The sequence below is a fragment of the Carassius auratus genome, chromosome 10 (assembly GCF_003368295.1).
Source record: "Carassius auratus strain Wakin chromosome 10, ASM336829v1, whole genome shotgun sequence".
NCBI classification, from domain to species: Eukaryota; Metazoa; Chordata; class Actinopteri; order Cypriniformes; family Cyprinidae; genus Carassius; species Carassius auratus.
In genome coordinates, this window is record NC_039252.1 from 15,669,233 (window position 1) to 15,688,520 (window position 19,288).

At 36.3% G+C, this 19,288-nt stretch overlaps 1 protein-coding gene across 5 annotated transcripts in view; it reads right to left on the reverse strand.

Moving 5' to 3' along the window:
- LOC113110034 (serine/threonine-protein kinase DCLK1) overlaps positions 1–19,288 on the reverse strand; it is a 40,706-nt gene that overhangs the window by 8,883 nt on the left and 12,535 nt on the right. For 3 of the 5 annotated variants that reach the window (XM_026274025.1, XM_026274026.1, XM_026274027.1), the window contains exons 4-6: positions 17,045–17,144; positions 13,979–14,083; positions 3,600–3,694 (exon numbers count right to left, since the gene is read on the reverse strand). In XM_026274025.1, the coding sequence (XP_026129810.1) occupies positions 3,600–3,694; positions 13,979–14,083; positions 17,045–17,144 (300 nt within the window). Of the gene's footprint in view, positions 1–1,010; positions 3,359–3,599; positions 3,695–4,366; positions 4,487–13,978; positions 14,084–17,044; positions 17,145–19,288 lie in introns of those variants that run through there. The other 2 variants (XM_026274029.1, XM_026274028.1) reach the window with 2 other exon arrangements.

Consider the following 19,288-nt stretch of genomic DNA (forward strand, 5'->3'; position numbering starts at 1 on the left):
TACTATCCCTTTATAAGAACGTCATTATTTTGCTAATGTACAATAAACAGAAACACAAGTACATGCGAAAATCCAACTTCTTTTAAAACATCCATGTGAATTGATATCATACTTGGAAGACGCAAGCATTAATTTTGAAATGAATGTTCATGGAATGAATGAAAACACACATCACATGCACACAAACACAATGGCAATTAAACATTGGAAAAAAAAATACAGGTGTGAAAATGCCAAAGGAAAATGTGAAGAGCATGCAACCCAACAGACAGTTTGAGGGACATCATTTAATGGAGATGATGAAGAATGTGTTTTTATGCAATTGAAATTAAATGGAACACATCCACAGAATACAGCTAAAACTAAGGAATTAAACAGGTGCATTTTCAATTCAATCCTTAACAGCACTCAACTCTTTTAATGTCCTCACTTTTCATGTTACGCAACACCTAATGCACTCATACTACCTTCTAGTTAATTTTCATTTAATCTCACAACTATGATGATACGATTTAAACTGTAACCTCATTTACCTCGATTCATCCTCGTTTAAGACAGATTGAGCTGGATTAGCAGACTTGGAAACAACATCCCTATTTTATGTTTTCTGACACGGATTAAAAATGTATTTGTCGCCATAGCATCTAATGCATATGTGTTCCATATTTTTCCCCACAGGAACTGAGATCTTGTGAAAAGAAAGAGAAATGATGGAGGGGAAATGCCTGAGGACACACACACACACACACTCGTAGACATTCTCAGTATAGATCCGGCACTCTTGTGTAGCTCGTTTCTAAAAGTGGGTCATGTGTTAAATGTAATCCACAGCCCGGGCTTGAGTGGTAAAGCTAATTAATAATAAATCAGTAGTAATGATCAGTGTTTAATTCATTCACGTGGAAGGCATGAGGTCATTTAAAACTGGAGTATAAACTTTCAGTGATGGTATATATATATATATATATATATATATATATATATATATATATATATATATATATATATATATATATATATATATATTACAGCAGTGCTAGTGGAGTACTGCTGTAATCACACACATTATCAATGTATTAGTGCACACTGAATAAGCAAGCCACAATAACAACATTAAGTGACTCATATAGATTCATAATCTAGATAAGGACGTGCCTGCTTCTTTGGAAGCATTTGGAGAGAACATTCAGTTCTTTTGCATTTGTATCGTATTTATGTAAATGTTTTTTCTCCTTCCTTCATTCACAGAACTCCACTGGGGAGTTTTCAAAGCCTGACCCACTTATGCAGGAGATGGTTGTATAGACGCTGAGATGCGTCGCTGCTTTGGGAAGATCTGACTGTCCCAAATTCTCATTCTGCAACAGCAATAAGCTGAGAGCAAAGCCATCTGACATAATCAAACAGCAGAGAGATCATCCAGCTTCAAGAGCTCAGGCTGCAGGAAGGGATAAGATAAAGAATGACGAGAATCTGAGAGTCTTTGCTAGTGGGTGGAGGGTGAACACAAAGTGCTCTGCGCCCCTGTCTCTCAACCGGCACGTCGACCGAATCGCATTTAGAATCATTAAAAGTCAGACTCTTCCTCAAGAAGATGTTTAGCCACTTCCAATGTAATCTGGAACAATTTAGAATATAAAAAGTTGAACATGTCTGTACTTTCTTTCAGAGGTGCAGTCAATTACGTTTTGCTTTCAAACTCATATAAAAGATACACGTCATAACGTCATACAAAAAAAATCAGTTGCAATGCTATTGAAGAAATGCAATATTTGCAGTCAACCATTAATTCAGTCAACCATTAACCAAGAAAAAAAAAATGCTAGTCATGTGATCTTTACATGGTGGCCCCCATATGGCAAACCAGAAATATCTGTTATACTAATAGCATTTATCTTGGTTTCAGATGATTGGAATTTTATTTTTGTTATTTTTTTGCAAGAGTGTACATGATACATGAGGGTTAACCATAATAGGAGAGCACTTTTATTAATTAATTTAAAAAAAAAAAAGTCAGTGAGAACAATGTTAAGAACATAAACCAGTCTTTCACTATGAACTGGTTTGAGGTCAGTAAAGCGTAGTAGTGGCCAACAGTTTCTGATTAATCTATTTTGGGTCAATATCAGCACGTGATTTCGCTGGCTGCAGAACAGTACTTTAACTGTCTGCAGCTGGATTTGATGTGTCCCAAAAGCTCAATATTTTTATCATTTGGAATGGAGTGCCGTATCCTCAGTGATTGAATGCTCTGGTGCATTTTAGTCATGGAGAACTAAGAAAGAGTATTAGACAGACACTCAGAAAGAATGGAAGACAGGGAGACCCTTGACTCTTGAGAGAGAGAGAGAGAGAAGCAAGAATAATCACTCGGGTTTAAGGCTCATATTATAACCTGAGAGAAACTCTGGACTGGTAAGAAGTTTAGTCCTCAATGCGTTAGTCTATCAACTGCAGGATTAGAGATAGTTTGACCTGGTCAAAAGCGTCCCAATCGTACTCAAACTTTCCTCAGAAATCAAATAGTAATGTATTTCTATTGGGGGTGAATAAAAAAAACACTTCCTGGTGAATTGCATGCTCCTTCAACAGCATGTATCATGCCATTTCTCTTTCTCAATGCTGTCTCATTCAGGGTCCAAAATTAGCACTGGCCAAGCACCAAATGTGAATAAATATTTGTTATGGTTGGTAAATAAAAAACATAATTTGCTCATTGGCAGGTAATATTAAAAAGAAACTGCAGTATAGCACATGACTTATATGTAAAGTCATACCCTCACTGATGTAAGTGATGTGAGCGAATCAATTTAAAGATAGGAAAAAAGTGCATGCCTTCAGATGACTTGTACTTGAGTGAAAAACCTTGGAAAAATATAGGAGACTTCTGAACTCAATGTGGTGACACTTGAGAGGAATATTTCTCGATTTTTAGCAAATCGAGCGAACGCAATAGTAAATCGAGGGAACGCAATAGTAATCGTGTGCACGTTTTAGTAAATCGTATGCACAATGTTTTTATTTTTTCTTGCATTTCATGTAAAATACAGCTTCATGGCAGGTATAAAAATCTTTTTTATTTATTTTCTCAAATTATCGCCATTGGCAGAATAATGGCAAAAGTTAATTCTGGACCCCGATTTCATGTAACTTCATGATTGCTGCTCTACTAAAAGCAGAAATCATATTTCATGGCTGACACTAGTACATTTTCACGCTTAACTCTGATGACAAAACATGAAAGAGCAAAAGTTTCCAAATGTAGCGGCCCAGACTAAGGATTGACTGTGGATCTTAGTGCCACTTTGAAGAAGTGGGGAAGTTAAGCTGTGCTGTCAGTGATGGCCTTGTCCATTTCCTGAGAACATAGAAGGAGCGCGTTATATAGAGCCCGAGATGGAGAAGGATCTGGACACTCAAATCACACGATAGACTGGATAAACACTACATAAAGGACACTATTTGGCACAACAGAATTGGATTTAGATCATACATGTTATCAAGTGAACCAGGTGGACAGTAAAAGATCTGAGGTTTATGTTTAGGCAGGTGTATGAGCTAGCGTATAAACCGTGTGTGTAGAGAGAATGTTGTCTTACCCTGTGTTTCTTCAAGCTCCCGGGGCTGGTGGGAGATGGACTGGGCGATTTTGCAGAATGGGGTGTGGACAGCTGACTGGCCGAGGTCCCATTCACTACAAAGAAAAGTGGAAAAACATCTGAGTTCACACAAAAGTGTACATAGTTTGTGAATGAAGCTCAGCAAATATGTCAAGAGCCCCCAGGAGGCTGCCGGTGCTCTTATATTCATAGAGCGAGCTTTTCAAAACCCTGTCTGTGAGTAAAAAGAGAAGAAATCACCCACACAGCTGCTCCTGCTTCCCACACTCGCATCCCTAAACAAATCCTCTTCAGATAGAGCGCCACACACCCAGTGGCACAAATCCCTCCATTTCTACAACCTTTCTACAATCTTCCAAGGCCCATCAGTCATGATAGAACTGCACTACACACAACTGAGAAGATCCGATCTCTGTAAACCCCAGGCTGATTCACATTATCAGGCGACTGCCTCTATTTGCTGATACAGATTAGGAATTATCCCTTGACTGTTTTACACTTTCTCATATATTACCAGCATACACCAAAGTGAAAAATCGATCGCTAAAACAGTGATTTATACAAAATATCCAAATTTAAATAAGAAGCAAAAATACGTTTTATATTGTTAACTGCACCTTCAAAGTTTGCAGTGGAGTTATAACAGAAACAAACCAATGTGTTTTTGACTGCATTAAATTTGTCAAATTTATGACAGAAAAGCTTGCCATGTATCCGCAACAGAGCAGAGAATCCGCCTCTCCTACCTTCGTATTGCAGCATCTTGAAACACAGTGCTATTCCAGGTGGCAGAAAGCAGCAGCACTCGCTGAGCGCGGATTCCAATGAATGGAGCAGCGGAGAGCAGAGCGGAGTACAGAGCATGAGCCGCTGCTCGCTCATTGGCTCGCCGTCTGCCTGCGTAGCTGTGACGCGCGGCCGGCCGGTGCTGTATGCTGGTGGGAGGCGCAGAGGGCTGAGGTAATGATGGAACCGCGCCGAATCCTCCCACCGACACAGACCTTTAATGGCACTCGAACTACGGCCAGATACAAACATAAACACTACCGTATTTTAACATGAGACAGTGATTTCTAAAGTCTCGTGAAAAATAGCCTATATTAAATGACCAAATGTCTAATATTAGAACGTGATCTCAGGTTATTTAATCTCAAGTAGCTATTTATTTATTATTCATTAAGTATTATTTGTTCAGGTATTTATTTAATTATTTAGTTATTCATTCATTTATCTGGTGGTTTTTAAAGCCTATAAAAAGCGCTTCTCTATAAAATCATTTTGTCAACATGCCCCTGTGTGATCTTTGCGGTGTTTACAGGAAACAGAGAAAGATCAATTATAGCTTTTTAGATGTCAGTACTTTTAGAGTTCAGTTTATTATTAACGTGATTAAATTTAAATCTAGCTCCCTGCCAATAATAATAATTAAGCTAAGTTCAGTTTGGGAGTTTTTGGGTTCACTAAATTACATTTGAAATGCTGTGAGTGAGTGTGTTTGTGAGTGTTTACAGGTTTTGCTCATATACTGTATAAAAAGGTTTTTTTACACTTTTGAGTTCAAAATCTTGAACATTTTCCTCATACATATAGCGAAACATGTCTAAAATGACATGCGGAAATGTTTGAAGAGGTCTGTCACTATTAAAAGCCTCAAAATAATCCCAATGATTTTGTTTTAAATATCAAAAGGTTTGTAAGAGGGCAACATTTTCAGCCCCATAAGAAATCCACTTAATGTGCTGCATTTTCACTAATGTGTGTGTGTGTGTGTGTGTGTGTGTGTGTGTGTGTGTGTGTGTGTTTGTCAGACTTGGGGGAAGAAGTACACTCATTAGCACCATCTGTGGTGCTTCATTAATTTGATGTGAGTGATGCTTCACAGACAAATCACTGTATTATTTTGGGGTTAGATCTTCAACATGTTCTCAAAGTTCTCTGTCAGAAACTGCATCAAGCTGAGCCACCCCCTCAGACAAGCATCCAAATATCCTTAAACCCTTTCGGGGAGATTACAGAACATCTAAACCAAAGAGACAAGAATAGGCTTTTCGAACCTGGACTGGGAGCAGCATCAGAAATGAACTTTTCCATTAAGGGGCAATAATTGCCTCGTGGTTTTGAGGGGCATTTTTATCTTTGTGAGAGCAATTTTTATGTCAACTGTTAAATACTTCAATTTAACCAGTTACTCCAATTAATGACAAACATTTTAAACTGTAACCAATCAAAATTTGTTTTAGCATCAACAAAAGCAATCTTTACATTTCAAAGGTGGAACATAAGATGCATCTGACATGGCATTGATGGTTTTTCACACAGTTTAATACTGCTCATATACAGTACATTTACACAAAAACTAAATCATGTAAATAGCCCATAAATTACAAAAAAAAGGGCCCCATGAGAGGATGACACAGCAATATTATGATTAAATGATTTTTTTTTGTTTGCTTTTGGTAAGGAAAAAAGCATGTTATATTCCATTAACAAAACAACTGATCGTGAATTTGTTTATTGCTTTTTACAAATTGGAAAATGACGACTTCACATTAGATATTTCAATAGCATTAAAAAACAAAACCGTTTTTCAAAGCAAGCAAAAGATCAATGAAGCAGTCCAACACTTCAGTCTAATTAAGTTAAGCACTTTCACAAGAACTCATGAGCAAATCTACTGTAAACTTTATTCTGCAATCGACACTTTCCATTCATTTCACATTTGACAAATTGTGACAGTTATTATAGATCTAGCTTAATTCTGCAGGGGCATTTTTGCCCCCTTTATCTTGAATTTGGAGGGCATTTTTGTTTTAAATTTTTGACCTTGTTTGGAACTAAGTATGTTTTAATATTCCTCATATTAATCTCAGATTGAATATTAACGGATGATTTTGTGACTAGCATAAGAAGGTTTGACAGCTCAAACATAAATCTGTTTTCAGTGCTGCAGGCCTAGTTGAACCTAACCTTAGGTTTAATCTATTCCCCATTCCCTTCACAAATACACAAACATAAACGACGGCAGCTATAGAGTATGTTACAGCACTGCAGGAGACTGCTGGGAGAATGGCCATATTTTATTTATGGGATGTGAGTTCAGCATGGTTTATAACACAAACATAAATTCAGACACTAAAAAGAGAGAAATGACTCTGAGTTTGCTCTTGTGTAACATGCTCAGCTGTGGGAGGATGGATCCAGTGATGTGACCTCTCTCATCTCTCCTCCTCTCTCTATCTCTGCTGTTTACTTCTCTCTTTTTCGCACCAGGTGCAGTTTGGTCCGCTGTTTGCATCTGACCCTTAGTCCTTAATTTAAAATGAGGATATGATTCAAAAGGGACTGTGGAAGAGGCACAGTGTCCTCCCCTGATATACCCGTGTCCTGATCTAACACTCCCACTAAAGCTGAGCAGAAATCTGTGTGAATATGACTGATGATCTGTCACATTTAGGGCTGTTAATCGATCAAAGTTTTTATAAATTAAATTCATTACATTTATCAATATTTGCAGAAAAATCTCCCCTAAAGACAAATCCAAAGAAGAGAAATTCAATGAATAGAAATTACCAAAAAATGACTTTTTAAAGGAATAGTTCACTCAAAAAAGTTGCTGACAATTTGCTCACCCTCAGGATGAGTTTCTTTCACAGTGCCATCAATTATCACATTGCAAATCAGAAAGCTGCATGTTTGCGATAAACAAATCCATCAGACATTTTTTACTTCAAATGAGTCGTCTATCCATAATATCGCTTTCTCCAGTTAAAAAGTCATCTCCTCTTCAGGAGTGAAATAGGCACAGATCAAGCACCATTTACAAACAAATTTAGTCTCAACAGTTCTAAACAAATATTTTGGTGAATTTTGATGTGAGAGGATGGATGAACTCTTTCACTGGATGAAACATTATTATGGATTTCACTGCAGAGGATCAATTTATGAGCTATATAATGCTACATTTTCATATATAATGCAACACCTCTGTTGTGGTGAAGAAACAAATCCATCTATAATCTTCGATGGGCTGAGAGGAGTGTTTTTGAAGTAAATGATGTAAATCTTAAATTTTGTGTAAATTATTACTTTAAGTCAATATATCAATTATAAAATGTTCAAATAATAAGAAATTATAGTTAAAAATATTTAAAAAATAAAGCTGAAATTACAGGGCATGGCATAAAGACTAAGACTTTATGTTTACACACAAATTATGTAATACACTATATATAAATACACTTCTGCATTATTAAAATATATGAAGCATCCAAATAGTGATTGTGCCTGTCCTCTGGGGTGCTTAGAGCTCCATTCTGGGAGCAGAGCATCCTGCTCTGAGTACATTCAAGCAAGCACATCAGTCTCACAGTGGATATCATTTTTAATGGAATTTCTATTTACGGTGCATCTGCGTGATATGCACGACAGGGTTCCAGAGAGAAGCCAGACAGAGTGGACCAGGATACAGAATTTTACCAGTCTCTGTGCGATAAGAGCTATGAAAAATTCCATCACTGACAAATAAACATGGCTTTTCATATTGTTTTTATGGCAAAGAGTAATACACACAGATACAGTAGCTGAAAATTATTTTTATGTTACAGCCAATATTACACATCTAAACTGCTTCTTTTTTTTTTTTTTTTTTTTTTTTTTAAATAGCATTCCCATTGTGGGCTCCAATCTACAATTTACATGCTTTTCGTGAAATCCGAGTTCACATAAGGTTCTTTATGGATAAATTCTAAACATCCAAGAAATATCCCATTGTTCAAAAGGTTGTTTAGAATGCTGCTGATATGTTGAGCATATAGACCACGCATTCTGGTCTTGCATATTTGGTCTAAAGAGCATTCACATTTCATAAGGAAATATTTTTAAATAATACAATATTCACTGAGGGAAAAAAAAATGTGAGGGGGACTTTATTTTATCCATTAGGAATTGACAGTATTGGAAATGTGGGTGTTTTTACCTCATGAAATTGATAACATTGACATTAAGCAGCATTTAGTTAGAGTAGTAACTACTGTGACTAAAACCATTATTACTGACAACAGTAGCCTGGAAATCTTCCTGTAGTAGTGCATGGTAGTAACACCAAGATCCCAGAGAATGCATTTACTGATTAAATGTGTGCAATGCAGAATGCAATACAAGTCACTTTGGATTAAAAGCAAAAAAAAAAATGCCAAAAGTATAGATTTTAACCAGTGTTATATTCCATGGAAAACCAGAAAAGATAAAGATAATTTTCAGCCATGATATAATTTGTTAAAAGGCATAGTTCACCCAGAAATGAGAATTCTGTCATTAATTATTTACCCCTCATGTCGTTTCAAACCCATGAGAACACGTTCATCTTCAGAACACAAATTAAGATATTTTGATGAAATCCAAGAGCTTATTGGCTCTGCATAAATAGTAACACAACTGACATGCTCAAGGCCCAAAAAGGACATAGTATGAATAGTCCATGTGACATCAGTGGTTCAACCTTTATTTTATGAAGCTACGACAACTTTTTGCGAACAACGTTTTCTTCTCTTCCGTGTCAGTCTTCCCTGCACGTAACATTACGGTTGAACGACCATTTTATCAAAAATATCTTGCTCGAAGCTTTTTTGGGTTTACTATTTTTTTTTTTTTACTAAGTTTATGCACATTTCCTTTAACCATAAAACACCTAGGAACAATCTATACACTATAGTTCGTAAACCCATGGGTACACAGTACATAGGTTCTTTTTGTTTTTATTTTTTTTATTTATTTAGCTAAATAAAAGCTTATGAAATAAGTCAGGTCACATTTATTTGCATAGCACTTTATACAGTACAGACTGTTTCAAATCAGCTTCACTTCCTCTACAGAAGACAGTAGTGTTGTTATTCAGCTCGAGACAATTCAGTATCAGCGTCAATGTTACAAACATTTTCTCATATCTTAGAACAACACTAAATGGGTGAAACAAGCTGATATAAAATATAAAAATGAACTTTTTTTTGGAATAATGTGCACAGATGAGTCATACACAATTAGAGACCAGGAACAGGCATTAACAAAAAGCCAGTTTTCCTGCTGTAGGGCACATGCTAATAGGTTAATGAGCTGTTTGTGGGTTTGTCAGTAACGAGCTGTGCAACTGGCTGGAATTACACAGTGAGAATAATAACAAGGTCTCAGGATTTGAGTGACAGGAGCATCTCTGCATTTTCTGAGGACAGTCAGCCAACGGTGTTTGGAGCTGATTAGAGATTACTCTCTGGTGCTCTAATTAAAGATTACTCTCTGGATAAACTTCTCAGACAAATATTCAGTCGTCTACGAGGCCAAGCTCATCCATGCAAATTCAAAAGAAAGCTTAACAGAAATTCGTGAGGCGTACGACCTAAGATTATAAATCAGAAATCCACTGGAAGGACGCTTTCAGTAAACAGGACAGGCAGAGAACGAGACGCAGTCTGTAATGTCAACGGCACAGATGAGCACCATCTCTGTCGGCCCACACAGCTGTTGATAAATATGACAGAGAGAGGCTGTTTATGTCTGTCTCGCTGTGTCTCCTTTGTTAAAGCACCTCTAAATCTGTTGTCAAGCTCTACACTTGATCGCGCCGCTCAAACTGTGAATAATTCGTAGGATGACATGGGCTTTGCTTATTCGTCGTAGTGTTAAAAAACAAAAGGCTTCTAGTAACAGTACACCAACAGTACAACAGTGCAATTTGTGCAGAAATTCATCAGGTAGAGTGCGTTCATGTGTGTTGAAAGGTGTGCAGGCCACTCTCGACCAGAAATCAATGCGCTATACTTAGCCTGAAAGGGTGTATTATATAAACAGCTCTCATACAGAAAGCGGCTTCATCAATCGGCTCTCTAAAGTAAGCGCAGCTAGACCTTTCTGGAAATCACTCATCTGATTCATGCCAGGAAATATCACACATTTGATCTACACTATCTGACAGATTACAAAGCAGATGTAGGTTTATCAACTAGTCTGTTTGATCTTTTCAGTGGTATATATATAAATTGACCAATGGCTTTTCCATCGATGTAAATAAAATGGCATTGACTGTAACCCAGGAGAAGAAACAACTAAAACAAAATAACAGCTACAAAATTGTAATTAAAATCAAATCAATCCACTGGTTGTGTCTTGCAGAGAAAGTACAGGACACCTCTGTTATGTATACACCTGCCCACGCCAGTGTGGGACTTATAGCGAGAAATAAAGACGATGTAAGGTTTGTTTTTGTATGCTTTAGGTTGAGATGGAGACTAAATTAAATAACTGTTTAGTAAGGCAGGAGATTTTAACCTTTACAGATCCACAAACGTAATAATAATTTCCATTAAAAACATTAACTGGCATTTCTATTTGAAATAAAAAAAATATTATTTATTATAAAAATATAGTAATTATATATATATAAAAAACATGACAGATCATTACAGAGAGAGATACCTGAAAATGATTTTTTCTATCATCATTTTCTCACCTTCATGTCGTTCCAAACATGTATGACGTTCTTTCTTCTTTGGAACATAAAATAAGTTATGCTGAAGAATGTTCCAACTGTTTTTGATCAAAACAACACTGGAGCCCACAGACTTTTGAAAAAAAAAATCTTTCAACATGCTTTGAAATACTACTTTTGTGTTCCATAGAAGAAGGAAATTCGTACAGGTTTGGAATGGCTGTAAATGATGTTGGAATTTAAATTTTGTGGGGTTATATAACTTTTGAATCCTGAAGCCTGACATTTAAAGTATTAGTCAGATTTTATAATCAATACTCTGTTTTTTCTAATAGAATATATTGTAGACAAAGGAGCTTTAAAAGGGAAAAACACCCCAATTTTATAGTAAATTATAAATGTGCAATTTGATGCAGTTGCCAATATTTATCTAGCCGAAAAGTAAGAAAGAGTTCTTTATAACTGTATAGCAGACTATCTACACAAAATGCATTTAAATGGCAGTTATCACTCTATACCTCATAATAATATGTCTTTATAAAAGGATTTAATCATTTTATTTAAAAGCTTAACTTCATAATTAAAACACTGATTAATTTTTATTGTGGGGCCAAAACATAAAATGCAATCCAATACAATGATGACTGAAAGAGGAACATGATATTATGCATCATATGTGTTAATCAAGTTTAATGATTATCAAAGCATCATTTGTGACCCTGGACCTTAAGTGTACATTTTTCGAAATTGAGATTTATACATCACCCGAAAGCTGAATAAATAAGCTTTTGTTAGGACAGGACAATATTTGATCTAGATACAACTTTTTGAAAATCTGGAAAATCTGAGGGTGCAAAAAAGAAAACTAAATTCTGAGAAAATCGTCTTTAAAATTGTACAAATAAAGCTCTTAGCAATGCATAATACTAATCAAAAATGAAGTTTTTATATATTCATGGTAGGAAATTTACTAAATATCTTCATGGAACATGATCTTTACTCAATATCCTAATGATTTTTTGGCATAAAATAAAAATCTATAATTCTGACCCATACAAATGTTTTTTTTTTGGCTATTGCTTAAAATATATCCAAGCGACTTAAGACTGGTTTTGTGGTCCATGGTCACATTTGAATAAAAAAAAATATATATATTACATTTACTTTATAAAATTCAGTAAAGGTTTTAGAGCAAAATGATATGTGTACCACAACCTGAAGGGACATTTTCTTTAAATTATACTAAAAAGCCTTTTACTTGCTAAAAAGTATCAGTCAGAGTGTAAAGGGCATGCTGTACATTGTGTACAATATGATTTTCAGCAATTTTTGTTATTGATAATTTGCATACCAATGTGATAGAATAGACTTTATAAGGTTTAGAAAATGTACTAAAACTGGTACACTATATACTTTAATAGACAATAGTTGTAAGTAACATTCAAATTCAAGAAAAGCCTGTTTTATCCAGCCTATCCTCCCCAAGACCCTTATGGACCCTTGACTGAAAACCCTGGAATCCGTGAGATCAACATAGAAAGTATAATGACAGTAACTTTTACATTTCTTGGAACTTTATTTCAAAACCATCATCAGTCTTAGCACACTGCAGTGAATGTATCCTAAAACCAGAGCAGGGAAAGAAACATGAGTCAACCTGGCATATTCTCCCTCACCCTGGGGTTTCTTACAAGATTAACAGGCTGAATGGTGAAAATGAATGACTGGAACACCAAGCACTCGAAGCAAAACCGATTCCACGCTTTTATGGTCCACGTCTGCGAGCATCTGCTGAGAAGCAGCCGCTTGACTACAAGTGATGAGCCGCACTCTCCGAGCCTGCTTCCGCTAAGCTTGCCAAACAGGAAGGGACGCCCATATATGGGCAACTCTGTTGTCTCTAAGGCACAGTTCCCTTAGCCGGCGTCTCCATGACAACCAGATAGAACTCTCAGCCAAACCTCTACTCACAGAGATTCAAATGGTACGATTTAAACCAATCATATAACAGACGACTTGGCTGGAGGAAAAAAATATAAACCAGCAGCTTCTAGAAGTCTCTGTCACACATCTTATAGAGGTGAAGACGCAAAGGCGGGCTTTGTGGAAAAACTAGGGCATAACACACAGGGAAAAAAAACATCAAGAAAGTGCTACATGTGTTTTTAGAATTTTTTTTTTTTCTACTTTTTATTTGTAAGAAGTCAGTCTCAGCTTGAATAAATAAAAAAAAACAACAACAAAACAATAAGCAAGTAGTTGATGCACAATCTGGTTTATACTACAATATAGACTCTGGATTTAATGCATACACTACCATAACGGTTATGCCGTTTTTGCATTTGGAGTGCCATGTATGGAATATGAGTATGGTCATAATGGCATATATCAAAGCAATACACACTGGCACAAAAGCAGACCGCATAGTGTTTATAATTCAGATCACACACAACAGTATTCATTGCAAAACAGTTGATGTGGATCTGCAAGACTGAGTCACACTACCCCCATCTCTCCCTCTCTCTCTCTCTCATCACCCCATCTACCTCCCTCCCCCATGCCTTAGTATCTTGTATCTCTCGTCTTTGACTCCTCTCCATCGGGATGCGCCCTTGTGAATCAGACAGCTATATCTGAACACAACTGCACCTAGAAGCCAGCGAACACACTCCGCTCCAGGGGTGCACAGCCACCGAGGGGTGCTTTTTATCGCTCAGAGAACTGTCACACATGCATGACTTCCTATTAGTTTGTTTATTATCTGATGCCAGAAGTTAATTACCATGTTTTTTAACAAACATTCAAACAACAGTGAGCAAACTACTCAGAGAAGCATTTGCTGTTGCATAAACACACACATACATGCACATGTGAATGTTACCTGATCCAGAAGGAGACTTGCTGCGTCTGGAAAGGGTGAGACTTCTGGGAGAGCTTCTGTTTAAAGACCCCATCTTTCCAGATGTTGATTTCACTACTTGGCACTCTGTCACAAAATCACATCAGACATTTAGTGAGGTCCAAAAGTCTGAGGCACTAATGAAATTACTTTTAATTTCAATTGAAAAATGAATATTTTTTTTTTTTTATTGAATTTGGTAAAATGCACCTAAACAATGATCGACACTCATAGCACATAGCACAATAAACATGGGGGCTCAAATGAGATTTGTTCTATCATGTAACATGAGCTTCCATGTTTACCATATGAGATGCTCTCTATGCATGCATATGTTTGTAAGTGAATAAAAGTCTAAATTAGATATTTCATCATATAAAGTGATCTAATCTCTTCACAAGATTTGAATGAACTGTTTTATTTATATGGATTTTTTTGTGATTTATGATTTCTTTATGACCTTTTTGGATCTTTTAAGATCTTTTATCTGAACTTTTAATGGAGGGACAGAAACCTTTCAGGAATCATTAAAGTATCTTAACTTGTTTTAAAGATAAAAAAGTGTCATGGGTTTGGAACAATAAGTAAATGTAAGTAAATAATAATAATATAATCAGAAGTAATAACAAATGTATCATTTTTGGGTGAACTATCCTGAGTAAGAAAGAAAGAAAGGTTTGCAATTACATGAGAATAAGTAAATGGTGCTTCCATTAAATATGGGTAATTAAATATGGTTATGTCAAAAAAAACTATTGTGCTCAAATAATGAATTTTAGCTCAGTAGTAAATGAATAGCTGATTGCTTAATTTTCATTATTTCAACAGTTTTACCACTGTATATAAAACCACCAAATAGTTTGACTGCGATCTCAAATCCTCTTTAAAAGTCTTCTTAAACTCAAACTTTGCCAGAAGATAATCCTTAAACTGAGGCACTAAATGAATCCTCTTTTAAAAACTGCTTGTCTGCTTGTTACAAGTGTGATCAAAAAGATGGCAGCGCTACAAGTGAGGAAAAGACCTTAACCCTAAATATAGATCAGAGACTGAAATTTAATTAGAATCTCTGCAGAATAACTGTTGCTCAGATTCTTGCATGCTCCGTGTTTATCTATCACATTTTTTCTTTTCTTCAATAACCCTGTGTAATAATGCATTGAGAGAGCAATAAGACCATGACACCAGGTATAACAGTAAGTGCCACAGTCTATTAAGACAGCATTTATTGAAGGGCAGGATGCCACTCCACTCTCCATCTCCATGGAGTTACATATAGAGAACAAGTTCCAGCACTTAACTCTCCAGTGCTAACAAATCAATGTCTTTTATAATAAACAGTTGAGTTTTAAAAATATTTTTTTGCACAATTTGCACAATTGTTTACAACAGTCTTACATAATCTTCATCAACAATGATTTCAGAACTTAGAGTATTATGTATCAAATGAAAATTTGCATGGCATATCACAGCCAGTGTGCTGTTATGGGCAACCATTCTGCTCATATTAAAAATGCATCCTCCAGGGAAATCATTGTCGTCAAAGGCTGCCATTTTGGCTCCATCCGTCTTGCCATCGGCATGCTTCATATGTTCCTCTCAGCTCTGATCAGAACTCATTAGAGCGGCACGTGTTCCTCTACTAGTGCCTGTGTAATTAAACTTCTACTCATGATTGATTGCACTCACTCTAATTCAGTGTGATAAAATATTCCAACATTCATTTAATTGGGTCTGTACAGTGCAGCCGTTGGTAACAACTTAAAAGAATTATCAGTTTATTTGTCAGATAGATAGACAGACAGAGATATATATATATATATAGAGAGAGAGAGAGAGAGAGAGAGAGAGAGAGAGAGAGATCTTAACTATTTTCTTATTTTTTTGTTTATTAAAAAAATATATATTCATGTAATTATGTACTTAATGATTTATAGATCTATTCTTGTTTTGTCTATGTATTACATTTGTTTTCTTGCTCATGAAATAGTCAATGCTTTGGCAATACTGTGCAAGTCATGCCAATAAAACTCACTTGAATTAAATTGAGAGAGAGAGAGAAAGATGGATGGATGGTTGGATGGATGGACAAATAGGCAGACACACAGACAGACATACAGATACATACATTATATACACAGACAGACGGACAGCAAGATATTCTTTTTTACATCTACACTTACAGAGTTTATTCAAGAGAACTATTTCCTTATTTCTGATTTTATTAAAAACTCTATAGATGTAATTATCTTCTTACTGAATTATAAATCTTTTTTTTATGTATTATATAATCATTATTTTTTCTTTGTTCATGCAATGATCAATGCTTTGGCAATACTGTGCAAGTCGTACTAATTGGATTGGATTGGGATGGATGGATGGATGGATGTTACCAATTGGATTGGGATGGATGGATGGATGGATGGACAGATAGACAGACAGACAGACAGATAGACAGATAGACAGATAGATAGATAGATAGATAGATAGATAGATAGATAGATAGATAGATAGATAGATAGATAGATAGATAGATAGTCTCTTCTATTAAATAATTCTTCTAAATACACTTCAGAAACTGGGGCAGCGGCTCTTCACATCAGCAAACAGGGGGAGCTAAATGGCAAATAAGCCTTCGTCTATCCACATCATTAATGAAAGGAAACTAGACACAAATACATGCAGATTCTCATTTCCTGATAACAACAATGCAACAAGAACAACATGGAGGAGAGAGACGAGGAGAGGAGGTATGGATAGAGTGGCAACCACAGAAACCCATTAGAGAAGTGGCTGGTGTAGGTGTAAGGGGGAATGAGCCTTTATTTTATATTCCACATTTGTGGAATTAATTTTTAATGGACTCATTCATAAGCTTCTTATGACCTAATTTGTAACAGGGTGTTATTCATTCAAGACGGGACAAAGAGAACATTTCTGGGTAGGTGGAAGATGCCATCCTCATGGACCTTCTGCTGATGAGATCATGACAAATAGTGGTTTTCAACTCAAATGAAAACCAAGGCAACTACTGAAAAGGCTCTTTACCGCTTTCATCCAACATAAAGTCATCCTGGAAACGGAACTTCTCCGGGCCACATGCAATGAAGATGTCCTCCTCTCCGAAGAAATCTTGAAGACACATGACCTGCGATTGGAAAGAGAGGACGTCATTAGCAGCATTAGATCCATTAGTGCATCTGAATGTCTCTTTGATCATTAGGTTTTCTATCCTGAAGCCATTATTAAAGAGCAGATCCAGCCTCTATTCTTCAAAAAACCAATGAGATGGTTTGATCGTGATCGCCACCCGGAAGGCTTAGAAGGCTTTACTGAGCCCATCTCTAATGTCTTTTTAAGATGAGTAACCACCAGCCACGTTACTGTTGATTGCCTCTAATCAAGATGAAGTTAGATCTACCCACCAAGCATTATTTCCCATCAGCCCTGTGGCCATCTTTGGGGATGCTGCATTGAGAAACTTTTTACAGTTTGATCATTTCAAACAATGAATCAAGGGCACAACAAGCAAACAAATGCATGTATAATCAGCCTTGAGCACAGCACAAAACAAACAGAGGAACTTTTCAGAGAACAACCAGGAAATTATGCCTGTTTTTTGACCAAGTATGATTTCTAGCCCCCTAAAGCACTAATGAAGAGAATGCATGATTTTTCATTAGCCAGACAGAGAATTTCTGTTATGAAGGGAGAGGGCACAAAAACTTGATTTAAGTTTATTGATTTGATTTTATTCATTGCGGTTGGAAACTGACATTGAGACTGCGCTTTTGTTTGTTATGGCATTCCAGTTATAATACAATTATTTAAATGGAAATAAATGATAACTTGATTTTTGTCTTTTCTGAAGACAATGTGATTGTTGCAAGCCACAATGTTAATCTGTGGGAAGCCGCCAGTTGCTAAGGTGTTCTCAGTGGTTAAAGCACGTCTCTACGCAGTTGGCCAAGTAGTTTTTTTACTAGGTAGTTGCTAAGGTGCTCTAAATGGTTGGAAATTGCTACAGCATTCTTAAAATCTTTAGCACACTGCTATGCAATAAGGTGGTTGTTTTAACACATCACTAGACACTAGACAGATTAAGGTGTTCTGAGTGTTTTAGAAGATCGGTAGGCAGCTGCTGAGGTGTTTGAAATGGTTTAAGCATGTTGGTGGGCAGTTTCTAAGGTGTTCTGGATGGGTTTAGCATGTTGCTAGGAAGTTGTTGTGTTGTGATGTGAATGGTAAGCATATTGCAAGGCAGTTGCTAAAGGGTTTTGGAGGTTAATAGGGCATTGCTAGGTGTTTGTAGGGATGTATTGGCTGTTGGAACGTCAACAAAGTCCATGCAATATATACTGGTCCCTAGATATGGCTCAGAGCCCACTTTCAAAGTCTATAGGAAGTTTTCACAAATTGTAAGTCTAATTTCTTTCAATGGTAATAGCATCAATTTATGATATTTTCAGGCACAAACAATATAAGCAAACTTGCATGGCACAGTCTGCTACGTTGTGTACGATCGAGAAAAATAAGAAGAGGAGTATAAAAGGGTCTGTTTTGAGAGCCATTTGCGTCGAAAACAGCAGGAGCAAAAAATATCAGGAAAAAAAACTGTTCTATATAAGTGCACGGCACGGAAAAGACCACTGGGAAGAAGGTGATGCACGACAAAAGACAAAATCAGAAAGCAGCAAAACGTCAAACTCAGACTGACGGAGATAGCTGTCTCCCAGGGCAAAAAAAAAAAAAAAACTAGCTTTGATGTCTCGAAGAAATGTAAAATCAAGTTTGGTTATGCAAGACTGTGATCAGAAGTTCTCTGTCTCTCTTAGTGGAACAGACAAAGTGATCAAGCTGGCACAATAAACTGCAGAGCTGTCCAAAGATTAAATGCTTAAAACATGGATTATTTTTGAACACTGGCTTTGATGGAGTTGAGACCGATGCATGGCGAATAGCTGCATAATTATTTAAAGAAGTTAAACATTCAGAGAAACATTCAATTAAGGACAACACATTAAATCTGTTTGGTCACATTTTCCATTTATTTATTATTCTATACATTTTCCAGGAATTTAGGATACAAAAAACATTTCCTCATTCAGAGATTTAAAGTAAAAAGGAAATTGTAGCTTCTTCTATTTTCCCTGAAAGTACAGTGTAAACAATAAATTAATAGTTTAATGGTTTAGATTGGCACATACGCCACAGAGGCGACTAGAGCGTAAGTTTGCGTTTAGCTATGTTACAATTGCGCCATCTAGAGGAACATCTGCGGTGGTGCATGAT